We start from the raw sequence: 24,048 nt of genomic DNA, 5'->3' as shown, positions 1-24,048 counted from the left end.
TCACTAAATGCCTAGGTTTACCTCCTCTGTACTCACATCCCACCATACCTTTGTCTGTACATTATACCTTGAAGCTATTTTATCGCCCCCAGAAACCTGCTCCTTTTTCTCTCTATTCTGGACGTCACAGACGACCAATTCTTATAGCTTTTAGCCGTACCCTCATACTTATTCTTCTCTGCTCCTCTGGGGATGTAGAGGTGAATCCAGGCCCTGCAGTGCCTGGCTCCACTCCTACTCCCCAGGCGCTCTCTTTTGATGACTTCTGTAACCGTAATAGCCTTGGTTTCATGCATGTTAACATTAGAAGCCTCCTCCCTAAGTTTGTTTTATTCACTGCTTTAGCACACTCTGCCAACCCGGATGTCCTAGCTGTGTCTGAATCTTGGCTTAGGAAGTCCACCAAAAACTGTGAAATCTTCATCCCTAACTACAACGTTTTCAGACAAGATAGAACGACCAAAGGGGGCGGTGTTGCAATCTACTGCAGAGAGAGCCTGCAGAGTTCTGTCCTGCTATCCAGGTCTGTACCCAAACAATTTGAACTTCTACTTTTAAAAATCCACCTCTCCAAAAACAAGTCTCTCACCGTTGCCGCCTGCTATAGACCCCCCTCGGCCCCTAGCTGTGCTCTGGACACCATATGTGAACTGATTGCCCCCCATCTATCTTCAGAGCTCGTGCTACTAGGCGACCTAAACTGGGACATGCTTAACACCCCAGCCATTCTACAATCCAAGCTTGATGCCCTCAATCTCACACAAATTATTAATGAACCCACCAGGTACAACCCCAAAGCCACAAACACTGGCACCCTCATAGATATCATCCTAACCAACGTGCCCTCTAAATACACCTCTGCTGTTTTCAACCAAGATCTCAGCGATCACTGCCTCATTGCCTGCACCCGTAATGGGTCAGCGGTCAAACGACCTCCACTCATCACTGTCAAACGCTCCCTGAAACATTTCAACGAGCAAGCCTTTCTAATCGACCTGGCCCTGGTATCCTGGAAGGATATTGACCTCATCCCATCAGTAGAGGATGCCTGGTTATTTTTTTTTAATGCCTTCCTCTCCATCTTAAATAAGCATGCCCCTTTCAAGAAATTTTGAACCAGGAACAGATATAGCCCTTGGTTCTCCCCAGACCTGACTGCCCTTAACCAACACAAAAATATCCTGTGGCGTTCTGCATTAGCATCGAACTGCCCCGCGATATGCAACTTTTTAGGGAAGTTAGAAACCAATACACACAGGCAGTTAGAAACGCCAAGGCTAGCTTTTTCAAACAAAAATTTGCTTCGTGCAACCCCAACTCTAAAAAGTTCTGGGACATTGTAAAGTCCATGGAGAATAAGAACACCTCCTCCCAACTGCCCACTGCACTGAGGATAGGAAACTCTGTCACCACCGATAAGCCCACTATAATTGAGAATTTCAATAAGCATTTTTCTACGGCTGGCCATGCTTTCCACCTAACTACCCCTACTGCATTCAACAGCACTGCACCCCCCCACAGCTACTCGCCCAAGCCTCCCCCATTTCTCCTTCTCCCAAATCCATTCAGCTGATGTTCTGAAAGAGCTGCAAAATCTGGACCCCTACAAATCAGCTGGGCTTGACAATCTGGACCCTTTCTTTCTAAAATTATCTGCCGAAATTATTGCAACCCCTATTACTAGCCTGTTCAACCTCTCTTTCGTGTCGTCTGAGATTCCCATAGATTGGAAAGCAGCTGCTGTCATCCCCCTCTTCAAAGGAGGTGACACTCTTGACCCAAATTGCTACAGACCTATATCCATCCTACCCTGCCTTTCTAAGGTCTTCGAAAGCCAAGTCAACAAACAGATTACCGACTATTTCGAATCCCACCGCACCCTCTCCGCTATGCAATCTGGTTTCAGAGCTGGTCATGGGTGCACCTCAGCCACGCTCAAGGTCCTAAACGACATCGTAACCGCCATCGATAAGAAACAATACTGTGCTGCCGTATTCATTGACCTGGCCAAAGCTTTTGACTCTGTTAATCACCACATCCTCATCGGCAGACTTAGTAGCCTTGGTTTCTCAAACGATTGCGTCGCCTGGTTCACCAACTACTTCTCTGACAGAGTTCAGTGTGTCAAATCGGAGGGCCTACTGTCTGGACCTCTGGCAGTCTCTATGGGGGTACCACAGGGTTCAATTCTTGGGCCAACTCTTTTCTCTGTATACATAAATGATGTCGCTCTTGCTGCTGGTGAATCTCTGATCCACCTCTACGCAGACGACACCATTCTGTATACTTCTGGCCCTTCTTTGGACACTGTGTTAACAACCCTCCAGACGAGCTTCAATGCCATTCAACTCTCCCTCCGTGGTCTCCAACTGCTCCTAAACACAAGTAAAACTAAATGCATGCTCTTCAACTGATCGCTGCCTGCACCTGCCCGCCCATCCAGCATAACTTCTCTGGACGGTTCTAACTTAGAATTTGTGGACAACTACAAATACCTAGGTGTCTGGTTAGACTGTAAACTCTCCTTCCAGACTCACATCAATCATCTCCAATCCAAAGTGAAATCTAGAATTGGCTTCCTATTTCGCAACAAAGCATCCTTCACTCATGCTGCCAAACATACCCTCGTAAAACTGACCATCCTACCAATCCTCGACTTCGGCGATGTCATTTACAAAATAGCCTCCAATACCCTACTCAACAAGCTGGATGCAGTCTATCACAGTGCCATCCGTTTTGTCACCAAAGCCCCATATACAACCCACCACTGCGACCTGTATGCTCTCGTTGGCTGGCCTTCACTTCATAATCGTCGCCAAACACATTGGCTCCAGGTCATCTACAAGACCCTGCTAGGTAAAGTCCCCCCTTATCTCCGCTCACTGGTCACCATAGCAGCACCCACCTGTAGCACGCGCTCCAGCAGGTATATCTCTCTGGTCACCCCTAAAGCCAACTCCTCCTTTGGTCGTCTCTCCTTCCAGTTCTCTGCTGCCAACGACTGGAACGAACTACAAAAATCTCTGAAACTGGAAACACTTATCTCCCTCACTAGCTTTAAGCACCAGCTGTCAGAGCAGCTCACAGATCACTGCACCTGTACATAGCCCATCTATAATTTAGCCCAAACTACTACCTCTTCCCCTACTGTATTTATTTATTTTATTTATTTTGCTCCTTTGCACCATATTATTTATATTTGAACTTTGAACTTTCTTCAAACTACAAATCTACCATTCCAGTGTTTTTCTTGCTATACTTTATTTACTTTGCCACCATGGCATTTTTTTGCCTTTACCTCCCTTATCTCACATCATTTGCTCACATTGTATATAGTCTTATTTTTTTCTACTGTATTATTGACTGCATGTTGTTTACTCCATGTGTAAGTCTGTGTTGTTGTATGTTGTCGAACTGCTTTGCTTTATCTTGGCCAGGTCGCAATTGTAAATGAGAACTTGTTCTCAACTTGCCTACCTGGTTAAATAAAGGTGAAATAAAAATAAAAATAAAAAATCTAACCACATTGTCCGATTTCAAAAAGGCTTTACAGCGAAGGCAAAATATTAGATTGTCAGGAGAGTACCCTGCCAAAAATAATCAGTCATTTTCAAAGCAAGCATATATGTCACAAAAACCAAAACCACAGCTAAATGCAGCACTAACCTTTGATCTTCATCAGATGACACTCCTAGGACATAGTTATACAATACATGCATGTTTTGTTCAATCAAGTTCATATTTATATCAAAAACCAGCTTTTTACATTAGCATGTGATGTTCAGAACTAGCATACCCACCAAAATCTTCCGGTGAATTTACTAAATTACTCACGATAAACGTTGACAAAATACATAACAATTATTTTAAGAATTATAGATACAGAACTCCTTTATGCACTCGCGGTGTCAGATTTTAAAATAGCTTTTCGGCGAAAGCACATTTTGCAATATTCTGAGTAGATAGCCCGGCCATCACGGCTAGCTAATTTGACACCCACCAAGTTTGGCCCTCACCAAACTCAAATTTACTATAAGAAAAATTGGATTACCTTTGCTGTTCTTCGTCAGAATGCACTCCCAGGACTTCTACTTCAACAACAAATGTTGTTTTGGTTCCAAATAATCCATAGTTATATTGAAATAGCTCCGTTTTGTTCGTGCGTTCAGGTCACAATCCGAAGGGTGACGTGCGAGCGCATTTTGTGACAAATGTCAAAATATTCCATTACCGTACTTCGAAGCATGTCAAACGCTGTTTAAAATCTATTTTTATGCGATTTTTCTCGTAAAATAGCGATAATATTCCAACCGGGCGACGTTGTATTCATTCAAAGACTGAAAGAAAAACATGGAGTCGTCTCATGGAAGCGCATCTCCAGTGTCATTGTTCACTGCCTGACCACTCACAAAAACTCCTGCTGTTTTTCGCCCAGAGACTGCAGAGACGTCATTACACTTTCTGGCGCCTTCTGAGAGCCAATGGAAGCCTTAGAAAATGTCACGTTACAGCAAAGATGCCGTATTTTCGATAGAGATGCAACAGAAGGAGAACAAATTGTAGGCAGGGCACTTCCTGTATGGAATCTTCTCAGGATTTGGCCTGCCATATGAGTTCTGTTATACACACAGACAACATTCAAACAGTTTTAGAAACTTTAGAGTGTTTTCTATTCAAATCTAGTAATTATATGCATATTCTCGTTTCTGGGCAAGAGTAGTAACCAGTTTAAATCGGGTACGTTTTTTATCCGGCCGGGCAAATACTGCCCCCTAGCCCCAACAGGTTAACTGACTTGCCTAGTTAAATAAAGGTCTAAAAAAAAATTTAAAAAAAATCGGCGTCCAAAAATACCGATTTCCGATTGTTATGAAAACTTGAAATTGGCCCTAAATTAATCTGCCGTTCCGATTAATCGGTCGACCTCTAATTGGTTGTGGTTGATATGTGTATTGTTAACTGTGTGTGTGTGCCAATGTAAGAGTATCTATGTACAAGAATACCAGACTTTAAACCTCAACACACAACCTGTTTTAGTGCTTCGGCTCCTCCTGCCATTCAGAAAGCACGAACCAACTTCTCTCCTCTTCAGCTGTATCTTTTATCATCAGCTTTTTATCTATTTGTTTATTTCTCCATCTGAATGTCAGTATCCCCTTAAGGGCCTCGTCTTTCATGTGCTGTCTGCATTGGCGACAGAGGAATGCACTACTTGGGATGTCTTCTACAGCTCCCCTTAAGGGCCCATGCAAACGGAACAACGGAGTTCCGTTTGCTTCCCTCTGTTTGCGTCTCTCTCTACACTGTTCTACGTACCAAAGTGCGGCTGAATTTTTGGAACAGAGCGTATAAGATACACCATAGCTCAGTTTGCATAGAGTTTGTAGAGCCCTTTAGGGGTTAGGAAACATAATACACACACTGCCAAAACAACCCATGGTTGCATCTCAGTAGTCCTAAAATTGCGTCCTCCACCTACACTGACATTGAAGAACTAGGCAGGTTAAAGCGAATTCCTAGTAGGCTTCCTCCATATTGCTTTGGCCTTGCCCGTGTTTTTAGATTAGTGCAGATGGAGGGGAGACTTAAGACTATTGAGATGCACCCTCAGGCCTTCCCCGAGATGAGTGCTAAGAGTCCACATGGGTTTTGGTGACCCCAGCTAAAGTTAATGGGGCCAGGGAGGGTTCAATGCTGGCAGGGTGATAGACCAATGTCTCATCTCCTCACCATCTCCCTATACTGTTCATTCATATGCACAGTACTGGTATGCATAATTCCAATACACACATTTACTCAATACATGCCCATGAATGTTTGGTGTGGTTCAGAATGAGAACATGGTAAATGTGTGCATAAATATTTCCTGGTAGAAGGATATAAAACTCTGGGTATGATGACGTTAACCTCTGCTTTGTCTCCATGTGCTTGTGTGTTAGTTGGAGGCCCAGTTGGAGGATGCCAAGGCGGAGGCATCTAAGCAGCATAAGCTGCGCGAGCACAGCGAGGTCTACTCCAAACAGCTGGAGATGGATCTGGAGAACCTCAAGGTCAGAGTTCACACTCTCTTTTTCACTGATGTTCCAGTGCCCTTTCTCGTTCTCTCTCCCTCTTCTACCGGTCTCCACTCTCCTCTCACTACCCCTACTAGTACCTCTAATTCTCCCCGCCTACCTCTTTCTCCTTTCCCTGATATGCTTCCCTTCCTTTTCCACCCTTTCCCCTATTCTCGTACTCTTTCCCCTATCCTCGTACTCTTTCCCCTATCCTCGTACTCTTTCCCCTATCCTCGTACTCTTTCCCCTATCCTCGTACTCTACTCTTTCCCCTATCCTCGTACTCTTTCCCCCTATCCTCGTACTCTTTCCCCCTATCCTCGTACTCTTTCCCCCTATCCTCGTACTCTTTTCCCTATCCTCGTACTCTTTTCCCTATCCTCGTACTCTTTTCCCTATCCCCCTACTCTCCCTTTCATTCTCTTTCCCCTCCCCCACTTCCTCACTCTCTCCGCTATCCTCGTACTCTTTCCCCTATCCCCCTGCTCTATCTTTTTCCTTTTCCCTTCACATTTCTCCCCTCTCCTCTCTTCCCCCCAGCTCGCTGAGGGGTCTTCCCTCTGGCATGGCTATATTGTGTGTGTTGTTTGTTTGTTTGTTGTTTGTTGTTGTTGGCAATGGGTCTATGGGGGCCAGCTGTCTACTAACAGCTGGCCCCCATAGAGCATTATGGAGGCTTGGCTGGGTTACATTGGAGCAAGGTTTATGGCCTGGCATTCGAAACTACTTTACTGTGTATATACTTCTCATCTAAACCAGTGCTGACTCAGTCAGGGCTGGATTGGGAGGTCCCTTGGGGTCCTGGAAGCAAGGCAATAATGATGAAAGCAAACATGAGAGAAGCATTTCAGACATTCTTGTTTGTCGTTTTTGTGAGGTTGCTAGCCTGTCAGTTTGTCCACCCCATTTTCAGATTTTTTCCTTTTCAACAGGGGTTCAAACTGTAGAACCCAGTTCCTACATTTGAATATAAAAATGGATTTTATCCAACAAAACAATGCTACATTTTATCTCTGGAACCCTCAGGATGACAAATCAGAGCAAGATTTCTGAATGTAAGCACATTATTTACCTTCGGAGATGAATGTATCAAACCAGTTGCTGTGATAAAGGTTTTGTTGTACACTCTCCTCAAACAATAGCATGGTAGTTTGTCACTGTAATAGCTACTGTAAATTGGACAGTGCAGTTAGATTAACAAAAATGTGAGCTTTCTGCCCGCATAAGACATGTCTATGTCCTGGAAAGTTTGCTATTACTTACAATATCATTCTAGTCACAATAGCACACGTTAGCAACAACTGTTCCGGTATAGGGACACCGATCCCGTAGATCCTTAAGAGGTTTTAACTTTCTCTTTCATGTTGTAAATTTTTTGTTTATTTGCCATTTCTCTCACTTCCTCCCCCCAGGTGAAGCAGCTGGGCAGCGTGCGCGTCAGCGGAAGCAGCAGCCCAGGGCTGCTTCAGGAGCTGTCCAAGGTAAAGTCGGAGCTGGACAAGAAGGTGCTGTTCTACGAGGAGGAGCTGGTGCGCTGCGAGGCCTCCCACACCAGCGAGCTCAAGGGCCTCCGGAAGGAGCTCTACGACTCGGAGGGCCAGCAGCTCTCCCTTAACAAAGAGCTGCGCGTGCTCAAGGACAAGCTGGAGAAAGCCAAGAAAGAGAGGTGGGTTTAGGATAGGCTTTTCCAAGAGCAAGAGGTGGGTTCAGATAGTAGAGGTTTAGCTAGGACAGGTTTTAATAGCATAGGCTTTGTCGCGAGTGAGAGGTGGGCTAGGCTAGCACCCACTATATGGCTAAAGTAAAAAAACATTAATAAATTAATTATTTATACCCATTGATTCTTGGAGAATATAATTATACATGCCTTATGAGCTCAGTTCAACTGTCGTACCCCATCAGAACCTCAAATATAAACTTGTTTTACTCCAATCTTTGTAAACAAACACTATAGCTTCAAAACAAGCTTATCATTTAGATCTCATGAATGGTTAGTACTTGCATCTATCAACCGTCTATGCATGTAAGAGTGGCTACATTTCTCCTGCCCCATCCCCAAGCTGTTTAACCAAGGGGTGACTGCTTTGTTATTTGTTTGACCTGCAGACTTGAGTACTTGAGATCTCATTCTGTGCAGGCAAACCGAGATGGACGAGGCAGTGGGCGCTCTGAAGGACAAGTATGAGCGTGAGCGCAGCATGCTGACCGAGGACAACAGCAAGTTGACCGCAGAGACCGACCGGGTAAGGACCACACATAGGTACAGAGGTACACGCTATGGGAAAGACAGGTGTTGTGAATGGACACTTAACCTGACACTCTCTCTCGCTACCGCTCTTTTCTTCTCCCCCCCACTCTCTACCTCTTTCCTGCTCTCTCCTTTCCTGTCAATCTTTCCCCTCTCTCCCCCTCTCCATCTCCCCCACTATCTCCCGGTCCCCCCCCTCCATCTTCTGCTATCTCCTGCTTTCTCTCTCTCAGCTGTGTACGTTTGTGGACAAGCTGACCGCTCAGAACCGTCAGCTGGAGGACGAGCTGCAGGACCTGGCCTCTAAGAAGGAGAGCGTTGCTCACTGGGAGGCCCAGATTGCTGAGATCATCCAGTGGTGAGTGGAAAAGCAGCTATACGTGGCCGTGAACTTGTCCAATAGGATGGCAAATGTTCCTTTTCTGTTTTAAAATGTTTTGCCATGGTGTACCTTAATGAATATAAGCCTCAGTAATCCCTGTGTAAGGCCTGTATAGATTCTTCAGAAACTTTCCTAAGCTGATGTCTGTTTGATCCCGCAGGGTGAGCGATGAGAAGGACGCCCGCGGCTACCTGCAGGCCTTGGCCTCCAAGATGACCGAGGAGCTCGAGTCACTCCGCTGCTCCAGCCTGGGCTCCAGACCCCTGGTAAGATGGGTACCAGAGAGAAACCCACGCACATGCCCCATCCCCTCCGTGGTGTTTGTGTGTTTGTACCAAGGGATTCTATCTGTCATTGTTAAATTAGCCCCCCTTGGTCTGAGCGCAGGCGTCACTAGGGAATGCCACCATATCAGACGGTTCCTTTCCCTTGTTGCCGTGATTCTAAAGATCCCCTACTGAACACAATTCTTTTATCCTTTTATAACAACTTGTTTTGACACTACAGCTGGATGTTAATTGAAGCGATCCAGGTCAAATGCCTGACTGGAGGGTACAGCAGCTGTTTTTGCGCACCACAAGCTGTGTAGTTTGTAGGCTACACCCTGTCTACTCATTTTACCTTGTCATTACTGCTGTGCTGCATTAAAAACCTACAATTTTTCCAATGCCCCAGTGGTGTTTCCCACTGAAAGTTTGCCGGAATGACTCATAGGAGCGTGATGGTACGAGTACACCCCCTGGACAGAACGGTAATCTGTCGCAGGGCCTTCCTTACCCACAATCTATTTCCTTAATGCTGAGTGCCAAGTAGAGACAAATCAGGTCCTATTTTTATAGTCTTTGATATCAACCTTCCAATCTCAGGGCGAACACGCTAACCACAAGGCCACACTGAGTTGGCCCCATAGTGCACGACTTTTGACCAGAGCACTATGTATGGAATACGGTGCTTATGGAGTAAGTTTGACTTACTGTAGACCCATAGTTCTGTACTTTTAACAGGGCCCTATGGGCCTACAGTAAGTCAAACTTACTCCATAAGCACCCTATTCCATACATAGGGCTCCTGTTAAAAGTACAGAACTATGGGCCTACAGTAAGTCAAACTTACTCCATAAGCACCGTATTCCATACATAGGGCTCCTGTTAAATGTACAGAACTATGTATGGAATAGGGTGCTTATGGAGTAAGTTTGACTTACTGTGCTTAATAAGTCACATAAGTTGCATGGACTCACATGGTGTGCAATCATTTTGTTTAACAAAAAAAAAATTATGACACCATCTTTGTACTCCACACATATAAGGTTCTGCAGTCGAGCACTGAATTTCAAACACAGATTCAACCTCAAAGACCAGGGAGGTTTTAATATGCCTTGCAAAGGGCACCTATTCGTAGAAGGCACTGTATTTGACATGGCTTTCAGTCACAATGAACAAAATTTAAGCAATTACATTTCATATAGCACCCAAGCTACTTTCAGTAGAAAGGGCTCCACATTTGTGCTGCACAAAATGTACACACAGTTTAATGTCCTGGACTGTGCTCCATATTAACGTTTGTACGTCATTGCGGTCAGTGGTTCACATACAGTATATAGCACTGTATCGATCCTGAATGTGATATTGAGATGAGCATCCATTCCAGACATATTGCCCCGATCTCTCTCTTTCTCTCTTGCTCTTTCTCTCCCTCCCCCCCATATGATGCCTCATTTCCTGTCTCGTTAGGCCGCGATGTCACGCGATCCGCCAGCATCCACGGAATGTCATCTCAGCTTCCTGAAAAGTCCATTTGTCATCTGCAGCTGAATGGCGCTCCCTCATTCGCTCAATAAAACACGTCCGTCGCATGTGTTTGTGAGAGAGGGTGGGGTGGAATTGATGAAATCTCATAGGATTTTTGCACCTGCTGAATTGTATTTTAGTTGGGCCGATATGGTTGTTTTCATGGTTTATTGTTGAACAGCTGTTTTCATTGAGGCCATGTTCAGTTATCTTTTTTTATAGAATGATGGATTCTTACGTCTTACATGAATTACATGTGGACTATTACATCACAGCTTGATTATAGACAGGAATCCAGTGATTCCTGGAAAACCAGTCACCAGACTTTCCATGGAGAGAATGTGAATACAGGAGCAGATTCAGCACATACAGAAAGTGACCTTATTGGCCAGTTGCGGAGTCACTCGTCTCTGACAGGAATCAGTTAAGTGACTTAGTTAACCCATTTTGGCCCACCAGAGAATCCAAACCACATTCCTGGTGTTGTCAGCGCCGTACTCTTAACTGCACCCCATACTCGGAGCGAGTTGAGTTGACCATACCCAATAATTGGCCACTGATTAATGTAATCACATGAAACCTTGCTCCCCACCTTGAATACAATATAATAATCATGCCTCTTCCCCAGGACCCCCTGTGGAAGGTGCGTCGCAGCCAGAAGCTGGACATGTCGGCCCGTCTGGAGCTGCAGTTGGCCCTGGACGCCGAGATTCGGGCCAAGCAGCTGGTCCAGGAGGAGCTCCGCAAGTTTAAGGCTGCCAACATCTCCTTTGAAAGGTCAGCCCGCCCAGGTTACCCCAACCGTAAAGAAGAGAATGTGCTCAACTCTAAATCCTCATATGTAATGGCATAGGTTTTGGCTTGCACCATCCTCAGTGCGCGTGGTGTGTATGTGTGACGCACTAGAATTGCAAGGAAGGCGCTCCCATACGATGTTGCAGCTTTGTTTTGTTACAATATTAATTTTCTTTTTTTCAGATACACAATATAAAGCATTCTATTTGGAATATGTGACCGACCGGCTCAATTCAGTCTTATGTAGCAAAATTTGAAATTGTGTTTTTTACATTGGATAAAAGTAAAGACTCAGAGCTAGTATGTCATACACTACAGTTGAGGAACAATTGGAAAGTAATTCTGCTTTGAAAGTTGATAACCTCACTTTTGAGAAAATGGCCTTTTAACGTTTGGGTACACCTACTGGAGATCTCTTTGTCTACACCCATTGAGCATTGTTCACACCCTCTAAAGCCTTAGCCCCACCCATCCCTTTAAGGATTCACATGTGAGGCCATGTACTAAACAACCAAAGATTTCAAGGCTAAAGGCTGGTTTATACTACGGGTTTGTAAATTTAATCTGGAGTGCCAGAGTGTGCTCAGAGTGCTGAATTCAGAGCATTGTCAGATTGTCCGTTCGTAAATTCAGAGCATTTCGCTCTGAGTGTTCAGTGTGCATACTGGACGTTCTGGCCGTGGAGTAGGGTTGATCCGAGCGTTCTGAACTAACAGCAGCAGTCAAGCACCCAAGCTAACTGGCTAACGTTGGCTAGCTTGCTAGCTACTTTGACACAAATGAGACAACAGGTCACTGACCATTTTACTCGCCCTAGCAAAGCTGGTTAGGCAGTGTTCATGTTATCCAGAGAGTTGGTGACTGCAACTGTGCTGCTGGCAATAATTTAATTACGCTTTTAACATTTACTGACACCGGCCATATTTAACGGGTGTTGAGCGTTTGTAAATTTGTGAACATTCTATTAAAATGGTTACTTGCATAGTGGTATTTTGTTTAGATGTGTAGCTAGTGGCGCATCGGTCTAAGGCACTGCATCTCAGGGCTAGAGGCATCACTACAGACCTTGGTTAGATTCCGGGCTGTATCATAACATGCCGTGATTGGGAGTCCCATAGGGCGGCACACAATTGGCCCTGCGTCGTTAGGGTTTGGCCGGGGTAGGCCGTCATTGTAAATAAGAATTAGTTCTTAACTGACTTGCCTAGTTAAATAAAATAATAAATAGCGTAACAATGAACCATAATCTCAACTCAGAACGTTACTACCATGCATGAATTTGCAGGTAGCTAACCAACCAGATTCAATGTAAGCTAGCTACATTAGGCTATAACTAGCAATGCAATTGGCTCGGAGATACGAATAATATAACTACACACAGATCATACACGTAACGTTAGCTAGCGAGCCAGCCAGCTAATGTTAACTAGCTAAAAGTACACTTGAACTTGAAATGAAAACTACTTCCTGACAAAATTAGAAACGTGTAATATCCGAAAATTGAACTAGCTAGACTAACTTACCCGTATACATGTATGGACCATGGTTGCCCTTAGTTTGAAGGTATAATCCAGAGACAGGTTTTTATACAACAGCCTTCTGTGTGTTCTCTTTTCAACTCCGTCTGCATATTTGCAATCAAACGCTAGAATTTTTTCCATCTCCTTAGCTATCATTCTCTAATTCCACTGATTTCAAAACTCGGTTCTCCAGAAAGTGGAGAGCAACACTTTTGCAGTTCTACTAAGTGATATCTTTCAAAAAAGCTGTGTTAGAATGGATTACTTACACATACTGACCAGCTCATATTATAGACAGAAGGGTGCTACATGGCAGACCAATCCAAAATAATTTCTCGGCATGTCCAGCCCAGTCATTATCTCAGCAAATCAATACTTTTTCTGTGGCTCAACCAACTAGGCTTGTAATTTAACAATTTTATTCGGATTTACAGATGGCATGCAAGTTTGTTATTAAGGCACATGAAAGTTCACATGTTCCAGAAGTAATTTCTGCCAAAAAAACACATTTGATTTAAAAAAAAGTTTATGTTCAAATGAAGTAGTGACGCGTGACATTTTTTATTTATTTTTTTATTTCACCTTTATTTAACCAGGTAGGCAAGTTGAGAACAAGTTCTCATTTACAATTGCGACCTGGCCAAGATAAAACAAAGCAGTTCGACAACATACAACAACACAGAGTTACACATGGAGTAAAACAACATACAATCAATGATACAGTAGAAAAATGAGTCTATATACAATGTGAGCAAATTATGTGAGATAAGGGAGGTAAAGGCAAAAAAAGGCCATGGTGGCAAAGTAAATAAAGTATAGCAAGTAAAACACTGGAATGGTAGATTTGTTATTTGAAGAAAGTTCAAAGTTCAAATATAAATAATATGGTGCAAAGGAGCAAAATAAATAAATACAGTAGGGAAGAGGTAGTAGTTTGGGCTAAATTATAGATGGGCTATGTACAGGTGCAGTGATCTGTGAGCTGCTCTGACAGCTGGTGCTTAAAGCTAGTGAGGGAGATAAGTGTTTCCAGTTTCATAGATTTTTGTAGTTCGTTCCAGTCATTGGCAGCAGAGAACTGGAAGGAGAGACGACCAAAGGAGGAGTTGGCTTTAGGGGTGACCAGAGAGATATACCTGCTGGAGCGCGTGCTACAGGTGGGTGCTGCTATGGTGACCAGTGAGCGGAGATAAGGGGGGACTTTACCTAGCAGGGCCTTGTAGATGACCTGGAGCCAGTGTGTTTGGCGACGATTATGAAGCGAAGGCCAGCCAACGAGAGCGTACAGGTCGCAGGGGTGGGTAGTATATGGGGCTTTGGTGACAAAACGGATGGCACTGTGATAGACTGCATCCAGCTTGTTGAGTAGGGTATTGGAGGTTATTTTGTAAATGACATCGCCGAAGTCGAGGATTGCTAGGATGGTCAGTTTTACGAGGGTATGTTTGGCAGCATGAGTGAAGGATGCTTTGTTGCGAAATAGGAAGCCAATTCTAGATTTAACTTTGGATTGGAGATGTTTGATGTGAGTCTGGAAGGAGAGTTTACAGTCTAACCAGACACCTTGGTATTTGTAGTTGTCCACAAATTCTAAGACAGAACCGTCCAGAGAAGTGATGCTGGACAGGCGGGCAGGTGCAGGCAGCGATCGGTTGAAGAGCATGCATTTAGTTTTACTTGTAGACATAGACCTACTTGACATAGACCTACTTTCCTGAAACGAGTCACATATGAAGTTATTATACAGTACCAGACAAAAGTTTGGACACAGCTACTCATTCGAGTTTCTTTCTTTTTACTATTTTTTTACATTGTAGAATAATAGTGAAGACATCAAAACTATGAAATAACACAATTGGAATCATGTAGTGACGAAGTGTTAAACAAAATATTTGAGATTCTTCAAAGTAGCCACCCTTTGCCTTGACAGCTTTGCACGCTCTTGGCATTCTCTCAACCAGCTTCACCTAGAATGCTTTTCCAACAGTCTTGAAGGAGTTCCTACATATGCTGAGCACTTTTTGGCTGCTTTTCCTTCACTCTGCGGTCCAACTCATCCCAAACCAGCTCAAATTGGGTTGAGGTTGGGTGATTGTGGAGGCCAGGTCATCAGACCAAAGGACAGATTTCCACCGGTCTAATGTCCATTGCTTGTGTTTCTTGGCCCAAGCAAGTCGTCTCTTCTTATTGGTGTCCTTCAGTAGTGGTCTCATTGCAGAAATTCGACCAAGAAGGCCTGATTTACACAGTGTCCTCTGAACAGTTGATGTTGAGATGTCTGTTACTTGAACTCTGAAGCGTGTATTTGGGCTGCAGTTTCTGAGTCTTGTAACTCTAATGAACTTATCCTCTGCTGCAGAGGTAACTGGGTCTTCCTTTCCTGTGGTGGTCCTCATGAGAGACAGTTTCATCATAACACTTGATGGTTTTTTCGACTGCACTTGAAGAAAATATACATCTTCCGTATTGACTGATCTTAAAGTAATGATGGACTGTCGTTTCTCTTTGCTTATTTGAGCTGTTCTTGCAATAATATGGGCTTGGTCTTTTACCAAATAGGGCCATCTTCTGTATACCACCTCTACCTTGTCAAAAGGCAAGGGTGGCTGCTTTGAAGAAACTCAAATATAAAATATATTTTGATTTAACACTTTTGTGTTATTTCATAGTTTTGAAGTATTCACTATTCTACAATGTAGAAAATGGTAAAAATAATGAAACTCTGGAATAAGTAGTTGTATCCAAACTTTTGACTGTATTTAAAAAATTTTAAATGATAAGAATTTCAACCTCACTTCAACCATAACCCTGATACTAACCCCACATACATACACACACACACACACACACACACACACACACACACACACACACACACCTACACACAAGCATCCGCAGTCACCACCCCACATTGTTTGCTCCAGGCATTTGACCTTTCAAGGGATGTGGAGACATGTATCTTCTCAAGGGTCAAACGTGAAAGAGCTAATGCAAGGTAGCTAGCTAGCTAGATGTTGATCTATGCGAAGATGTATTTTTTTTCGATTAAGTAAGCATGACTGATCTTCTTTCACATTTGAAAGCCATGAGGAGGATGATGTGGAAACCACGTGTTTTTCTCCCTCTCTCTCACCCCATGACACACACACACTTTCAATCTCTCACACAGCAAACTGAAGGATTCTGAGTCCAGGAGCAGGGAGATGGCGGAGCAGCTGGAGAGCATGAAGAAGGACTTGGAGAGCCGTTCCCGCTCGGTCAAAGGTTGGCCAACCATGCTCTAACCCTGAACCTAACCTCTGGCCAACCATGCATTACCCCTAAACTGTCCCTGGCATATGTCAACCTAACAAATACATTGCCATCAAAAAGTATACATACCCTTCGACTTTTTCCTCATTTTGTTGTTTTACAGCCTGATTTCAAAATTTATTAAATAGATGTTGTTCTATCCCTCTACAAACAATACCCCATAATGATTAAGTGAAAACCCGTTTTAATAAATGTTTGCAAATGTATTGAAAACAAATACAAATATCTAATTTACATAAGTATTCACACCCCTGAGTCAATACTTTGTTGAAGTACCTTTGGCAGCAATTACAGCTGTGAGTCTTTCTGGGTATGTCTCTCAGAGCTTTCCACACCTGCATTGTGCAACATTTAACCATTACACTTTTCAAAATTATTCAAGCTCTGTCACATTGGTTGTTGATCATTGCTCCACAAACATTTTCGAGTCTTACTGTAGATTTTCAAGAAGATTTAAGTCAAAACTGTAACTTAGCCACTCAGGAACATTCACTGTCTTCTTGGTAAGCAACTCCAGTGCAGATTTGGCCTTCTGTTTTATGTTATTGTCCTGATGAAAGGTGAATTCATCTCCCAGTGTCAGGTGGAAAGCAGACTGAACCAGGTTTTCCTTTAGGATTTTGCCCCCTGCTTAACTCATTTATTTTTTTATCCTGAAAAACTCCCCAGTCCTTAACATATTACAAGCATACCCATAACATGATGCAGCCGCCACTATGCTTGAAAATATGGAGATGGTACTCAGTAATGTGTTGTATTGGATTTGCTACACACATTTGTTATTCAGGACAAAAAGTGAATTCCTTTGCCACATTTTTTGCAGTATTACTTTAGTGCCTTGTTGCAAACTGGAATGCATGCTTTGGATAAATGTATTATCTACATTCTTCCTTTTCACTCTGTCAATTAGGTTAGTATTGTGGAGTAACTACAATGTTGATCCATCCTCAGTTTTTTCCTATCACAGCCATTAAACTCTGGAACTGTTTTAAGCAAATGTTTACTCTTGAACTTATTTAGGCCGTGCCATAATTAACAAATGGGTTAAATACTTACTGACTCAAGACATTTCAGCTTTTCATTTTTTATTATATAGTAAAAAATATATATATAATAGTAGAAAAACTTAATTCCACTGATATTATGGGGTATTGTGTGTAGGCCAGTGAAAAAAGAAAAATCTAAATTTAATCGTTTTTTAAAATTCAGGCTGTAACACAACAAATTGTGGAAAAAGTCAAGGGGTGTGAATACATTCTGAAGGCGCTCCAGGTTGTTAGATTCTCTTCATCTGGACTAATATAACCAATATTTGGTATACTATGCTTCATACAAATGTTGTATGATTGTAGTTGGTCGTACAGGTTTAGAATAAGGTTTGTTTGGTTTTATTTGATCATTGGAGATGCACATACATCCATAACTTCTAAGGATTACCTCTCAGATATAAACAGAACATTACATTTCATTCTCTAGTAATGTCAGTTACATGTTTCCCTTCAACTGTACAAATATGAGCAGTATTCCTCTCTAGAATCATTTAACTACAGGCTATGAACATAATAGCTGACTGTCCTTCTCTTCTAAACACAGGGATGAAACTGCCTGATTTCCAAGACTCAATTTTCGAGTACTTCAAAACCTCTCCCCTGGCCCATGACCTGACGTTCAGAGTGAGTGTCTCTCTGCACGTCTCTCTCTCCTCCATCACATGTCAGAAACAAACCTTAATAGCCACTGTTTCGCCGCCTCTGTGTGCATTGGTGGTGACAGGCCAGTGGGAGTTGATAAAGATATTTCAAAGGGTGGGAGACTTGGCACACCAACAAACACACACACACACACACACACACACACACACAGACCGGCTGGCGCTGTTGTCACACTCGCATGGTCAAACAGTGATAGACACACACACACACACACACACACACACTAAAATCCTTAGATGCAGTGATTGAGACACACATCCACACAGTTCAAAATGTGAGAGTGCCAAGCTCCGGAGTTCATATCACCAAGCCCTCTGATGTGCTCAATCACCTCATCACCTCAAAGGACTTCAATAGCGCGGAGGGGGGAAGCGAGCGGTATCATACTTCCTGACCCTCTCCCCACAGAATAAATCGGTGTTATGTTACCCATCAGCATATGGTAACCCGATGCAGCCACCACGGTTTGGACAGGATCTGCAGCGAATGGGACAAAGTTGTGAAAGGGAGGAACTGCACCGGAGAGAGTAGAGGTACAAGAAAGCTGGCCGTGACCTGAACTTAATGAGAGAGAAGCTAGTTTGGCCTAACTGTTTCCCCTCATTTTCATCACAAGTGCGTGTGGCTTTGCGGTGGAAAGATCTTACTGCTCAATGCAAACGTGAGCTAGGGTTTTTTTTCACTGCCTGGCTGCCTCAAGGCCCCAGAAAGTGTTTGTTCAGAGGAAACGTATTATTGTAAAGGGGCCATTTTGTCTCTGTTCCTTCAAGTCTTAGGGCCATAAATTGAAACGGGATAAACCATCGGAAGCGATGGTCTAATTATGTTCTTGCCGTAAACACTGGTAAATTACCTTGTCAACTCTTGACCCCCTTGTGTTATTTTCTTTGCAAAATAAACCCCCTAAAAACCTGTGCTTTTTTATTTTTTTGGTCCCTCTCGTGTGTCACCCTTCCAAAAAAGGACTCGGTCTCTTCCTCGTCCGCATATGAAGTAAGTTTGCTGCTCAAAGCTCTTTACCCCTTTTTCTCACAGTTAACCCCTAACCTGAGGGGTTGTGCTGCCAGTGTACAAAAAGGTCAGGAGGAAAGCATTGAGCTTCCTCCTGGTGTGTTGCCCTATTTTTTTTAGCAATTAGCCATTATCCAGTAGCATGCTAATATGGACTTATGCTCCTTTTAATGTCTTGTCTCATATAGTAGTGTGCATACTCTTATAGTTTGAACTTTTCCTAGTACTTCTATTGTTAATATTGTGAACACGTTCGCTGCTACACATTTAGTGGAATAAAATGACTTGTGATTAGCACAGTTTTTGGCTAATGCTAATTTAGCTAGAAGGATGTTATGCTAAAATAGACCTTTTCATAGCTGGTGGCACTCTCCTCCCCTAGTAAACCTCCCCCTAAACCTGCATAGCATGTGTTGGGCACTAAAAGGTTACTGAGCTGCTCCTCTAGAAAGTGCTTCCGCATTAGAATCCCCACCGTTAGCATTAACCGGCCCTCTAACAGCTAATACCGCTAACGTCAGTCATAACTCCTCAGTAGTATAGCCAGTCACCTCACAAAACCCTGTTAAGTATTAGCATACTTGTTATCTTCCTCCACGACTAACGACGAATCAAAAGGAATAAAACCTTGAATGAGTGGGACAATGTATAACCTGCCCTTCATTTTACTTTCATTAAAAAGTGATTCGCGTCAGATTTCTCCTAATCTTGCCAATCATTTTTCAAAAGTAAAAACCTTATCTGTGACATTGTTAGGCTATACACGTGTTCAATGTAGACTACATAACGTTTCAGTTGATACGCTCTGTGGTTAAATTGACCATGGTTATAATGCAATTATTGTGTATAGTCAGGTCAATATAATAGTTACTTTAAAGTGTTTAGATGCTTTGCAAAAATAACAATTTCCCTAATAATCATGTTTACATGGACACGTCTGAGATCGGGCAACCTGATGGGACTTTTGATAAATGCAGAAAATCACCAATCAAAATGAACATTCTACCACAGTGACCACGTTATTTTTGCAAAGACTATTTGAGTTTGGACATATAAAGTTTGTTTTAAAACTATAAGATGCATTCTTTCAGTTTTTCAAAACTCAATTCACTCGCTCATAAGGAGGCTTGTGCTATCCAGTGCTGGCACATCCGTAGATCAAATACACAACTGGAACACAGATGAAGCTATTTACATGTCCTAATAATTTGAAAGATTGCTCAGAAAACCAGGTTTTAAATGGCGTAAGCTTAGTTCGATTATGACCTTACGCCAATTAAGATAAGCAGAGTAAGGCGTTTATATGACTAATGCCATACATGGCCTTCTGCCATAAGCAGTTTAATATTGAATTGTGTGTTCATGTGAACGTACTCATTGTTAGACTCTGAAGTGGGCCGTATACTGAAGGTTTCTCACAGATTAGTAGATCATCAAAATAGTGTATGATGACATGATTTGTGTATAATACAGTATACTGTTAAGTTTTACACAATACAGTGCCTTCAAAGTATTCACACCCCTTTACTTATTCCACATTTTGTTGTGTTATAGCCCGAATTAAAAATGGTTTTGACATTTTTACAAATTAATAAGAAATGGAAAGCTCATGTCTTAAGTCAAGTATTCAACCCCTTTGAAAATAAGTTCAGTAGTAAAATGTTTCTTAAGTCACATGAGTTGCATGAACTCACTCTGTGTGCAATAATAGTGTTTAACATGATTTTTGAATAACTACCTCATCTCTGTACCCCACTAAATACAATTATATGTAAGGTCCTTCAGTTGAGCAGTGACTTTTAAACACAGATTTAACCACGAAGACCAGGGAGGTTTTCCAAAGCCTCGCAAAGGAGGGCACCTATTGGTAGATGGGTAAAAATAAAAAAAAGCAGACATTAAATAACCCTTTGAGCATGAAGTTATTAATTACACTTTATATGGCGTTTCAATACACCCAGTCACAACAAAGATAGACGTCCTTCCTAACTCAGTTGCCAGAGAGGAAGGAAAGCACTCAGGGATTTCAATCGAAGGTCAATTGTGACTTTTAATAGCTGTGATGGGAGATAACTGAGGATAGATCCACAACAGCATTGTAGTTACTCCACAATACCAACATAAATGACAGAGGGAAAAGAAGGAAGCCTGTAAAGAATACAAATATTCCAAAACATGCATCCTGTTTGCAATAAAGATGTTTTCAAGGGCTCTCGAGTGGCGCAGCGGTCTAAGGCACTGCTTCTCAGTGCTAGAGGCATCACTAATTTATTCTTAACTGACTTGCCTAGTTAAATAAAAATAAGCCACTAAAGTAAAACTGCAACAACAAAAAATGTGGCAAAGAAATGTACTTTGTCCTGAATACAAAGGATTATATCACTGAGTACCACTCTTCATATTTTCAAGCATGGTGGTGGCTGCATCATGTTATGGGTATTCTTGTCATTGGCAAGGACTAGGGAGTTTTTTTTATGATAAAAAGAAACAGAATAGAGCTAAGCACAGGCAAAATCCTGGAGGAAAACCTGGTTGTCTACTTTCCAACAGACACTGGGAGACATTCACCTTCCAGCAGGACAATAGCCTGAAACACAAGGCCAAATGTACACTGGAGTTGCTTACCAAGACGACATTGAATGTCCCTGAGTAGCCTAGTTACAGTTTAGACTTAAATCAGCTGGAAAATCTATGGCAAGACTTAAATTGCTGTCGAGCAATGATTAACAACCAACTTCAGAGCTTTAAGAATTTAGTAAATAATAATGTTCAAATATTGTACCATCCGGGTGTACAAAGCTCTTAGAGAATTACCCAGAAATACTCACAGCTGTAATCACTGCCAAAGGTGATTCTAACATGTATTGACTCGGGTGTAAATACTTATGTAAATAGAAATTTCTCTATTTAATTTTAAATACATTAGCAAAAAGTTCTTAAACAAGTTTTCACTTTGTCATTATGGGTTTTTGTGTGTGTATAGATGTGACAAAAAATTTTAATCAATTTTGAATTTAGGCTGTAACACAAAATGTGGAATAAGGGGTGTGAATATTTTCTGAAGGCATTGTAAATATGGGCTGATGTACACTGCTCATAAAAATAAAGGGAACACTAAAATAACACATCCTAGATCTGAATGAATGAAATAATGTTATTAAATACTTTTTTCTTTACATAGTTGAATGTGCTGACAACGAAATCGCACAAACATAATCAATGGAAATCCAACTTATCAACCCATGGAGGTCTGGATTTGGAGTCACGCTCAAAATTAAAGTGGAAAACCACACTACAGGCTGATCCAACTTTGATGTAATGTCCTTAAAACAAGTCAAAATGAGGCTCAGTAGTGCGTGTGGCCTCCACGTGCCTGTATGACCTCCCTACAACGCCTGGGCATGCTCCTGATGAGGTGGCGGATGGTCTCCTGAGGGATCTCCTCCCAGACCTGGACTAAAGCATCCGCCAACTCCTGGACAGTCTGTGGTGCAACGTGGCGTTGGTGGATGGAGCGAGACATGATGTCCCGGATGTGCTCAATTGGATTCAGGTCTGGGGAACGGGCAGGCCAGTCCATAGCATCAATGCATTCCTCTTGCAGGAACTGCTGACACACTCCAGCCACATGAGGTCTAGCATTGTCTTGCATTAGGAGGAACCCAGGGTCAACCGCACCAGCATATGGTCTCACAAGGGGTCTGAGGATCTCATCTCGATCAGGCTACCTCTGGCGAGCACATGGAGGGCTGTGCGGCTTCAAAGAAATGCCACCCCACACCATGACCGACACACCGCCAAACCGGTCATGCTGGAGGATGTTGCAGGCAGCAGAACGTTCTCCACGGCGTCTCCAGACTCTGTCACGTCTGTCACGTGCTCAGTGTGAACCTGCTTTCATCTGTGAAGAGCAGAGGGCGCCAGTGGCGAATTTGCCAATCTTGGTGTTCTCTGGCAAATGCCAAACGTCCTGCACGGTGTTGGGCTGTAAGCACAACCCCCACCTGTGGACGTCGGGCCCTCATACCACCCTCATGGAGTCTGTTTCTGACCGTTTGAGCAGACACATTCACATTTGTGGCCTGCTGGAGGTCATTTTGCAGGGCTCTGGCAGTGCTCCTCCTGCTCCTCCTTGCACAAAGGCGAAGGTAGCGGTCCTGCTGCTGGGTTGTTGCCCTCCTACGGCCTCCTCCACGTCTCCTGATGTACTGGCCTGTCTCCTGGTAGCGCCTCCATGCTCTGGACACTACGCTGACAGACACAGCAAACCTTCTTGCCACAGCTCGCATTGATGTGCCATCCTGGATGAGCTGCACTACCTGAGCCACTTGTGTGGGTTGTAGACTCCGTCTCATGTTACCACTAGAGTGAAAGCACCGCCAGCATTCAAAAGTGACCAAAACATCAGCCAGGAAGCATAGGAACTGAGAAGTGGTCTGTGGTCACCACCTGCAGAGCCACTCCTTTATTGGGGGTGTCTTGCTAATTGCCTATAATTTCCACCTGTTGTCTATTCCATTTGCACAACAGCATGTGAAATGTATTGTCAATCAGTGTTGCTTCCTAAGTGGTCAGTTTGATTTCACAGAAGTGTGATTGACTTGGAGTTACATTGTGTTTTTTAAGTGTTCCCCTTTTATTTTTTGAGCAGTGTATTTTAGTTTTATTCACAAAACCACATCAACTCAGTACATGTCCCTAGTATTCCTTCATGATGGTCAAATACTATTAGCATTGGCAGTTCTTATGTGTGTGAGTTGGTGCAGGTGTTGTTGAGATGTGCTCCCCGCCTCAGATACTGATACTCGTTTATCAAAACACTAGTTAGTACATGGGAAACACAAGTATTTGAGGAGAGGAACACATCTGGACACAACACATGCATTTAGACACTGGAAATTAGTATCACCCGCCCAGTACATAGACACACACACTTACTTGTCCTGTCATTCCTCTCCCTCCTCCAGAGCAGCTCTGTCAGCAAAATTGACGCCACGCCCCAGAAGTCTGACGTCCTCTCCCCGTCAATCTCTGTGGCATCCGAACAGGATGTGAGTGTCCTGTCTCTCTCTCTCTCTCTCTCACACACACACACACACACACACACACACACACACACACACACACACACACACACACACACACACACTTCCGTCCCGTCACACATTCCTCCCAGACATCCTTTCTTCAGACGTTCCCTTTGTGTCATCCCAGTTCACCAG

At 43.1% G+C, this 24,048-nt stretch overlaps 1 protein-coding gene across 8 annotated transcripts in view; it reads left to right on the top strand.

Moving 5' to 3' along the window:
• The window catches only part of LOC115195336 (serine/threonine-protein kinase MRCK beta), a 124,866-nt gene that overhangs the window by 61,700 nt on the left and 39,118 nt on the right, over positions 1-24,048 (top strand). For 6 of the 8 annotated variants that reach the window (XR_003878681.1, XM_029755116.1, XM_029755122.1 and 3 more), the window contains exons 13-22: positions 5,940-6,050; positions 7,469-7,722; positions 8,194-8,299; positions 8,538-8,662; positions 8,847-8,952; positions 11,105-11,253; positions 15,961-16,055; positions 17,697-17,776; positions 18,779-18,808; positions 23,794-23,877. Coding sequence is in view for 7 of the 8 variants with exons in the window: in XM_029755116.1 (XP_029610976.1) it covers positions 5,940-6,050; positions 7,469-7,722; positions 8,194-8,299; positions 8,538-8,662; positions 8,847-8,952; positions 11,105-11,253; positions 15,961-16,055; positions 17,697-17,776; positions 18,779-18,808; positions 23,794-23,877 (1,140 nt within the window). In the remaining variant the exon portion in view is untranslated. The remainder of the gene's footprint in view (positions 1-5,939; positions 6,051-7,468; positions 7,723-8,193; positions 8,300-8,537; positions 8,663-8,846; positions 8,953-11,104; positions 11,254-15,960; positions 16,056-17,696; positions 17,777-18,778; positions 18,809-23,793; positions 23,878-24,048) is intronic. The other 2 variants (XM_029755165.1, XM_029755137.1) reach the window with 1 other exon arrangement.

This window comes from Salmo trutta, chromosome 1 (assembly GCF_901001165.1).
Source record: "Salmo trutta chromosome 1, fSalTru1.1, whole genome shotgun sequence".
Taxonomy (NCBI): domain Eukaryota; kingdom Metazoa; phylum Chordata; class Actinopteri; order Salmoniformes; family Salmonidae; genus Salmo; species Salmo trutta.
The sequence above is the reverse complement of the archived record's forward strand: the minus strand, read 5'-3'. Positions and strand labels throughout refer to the sequence as shown.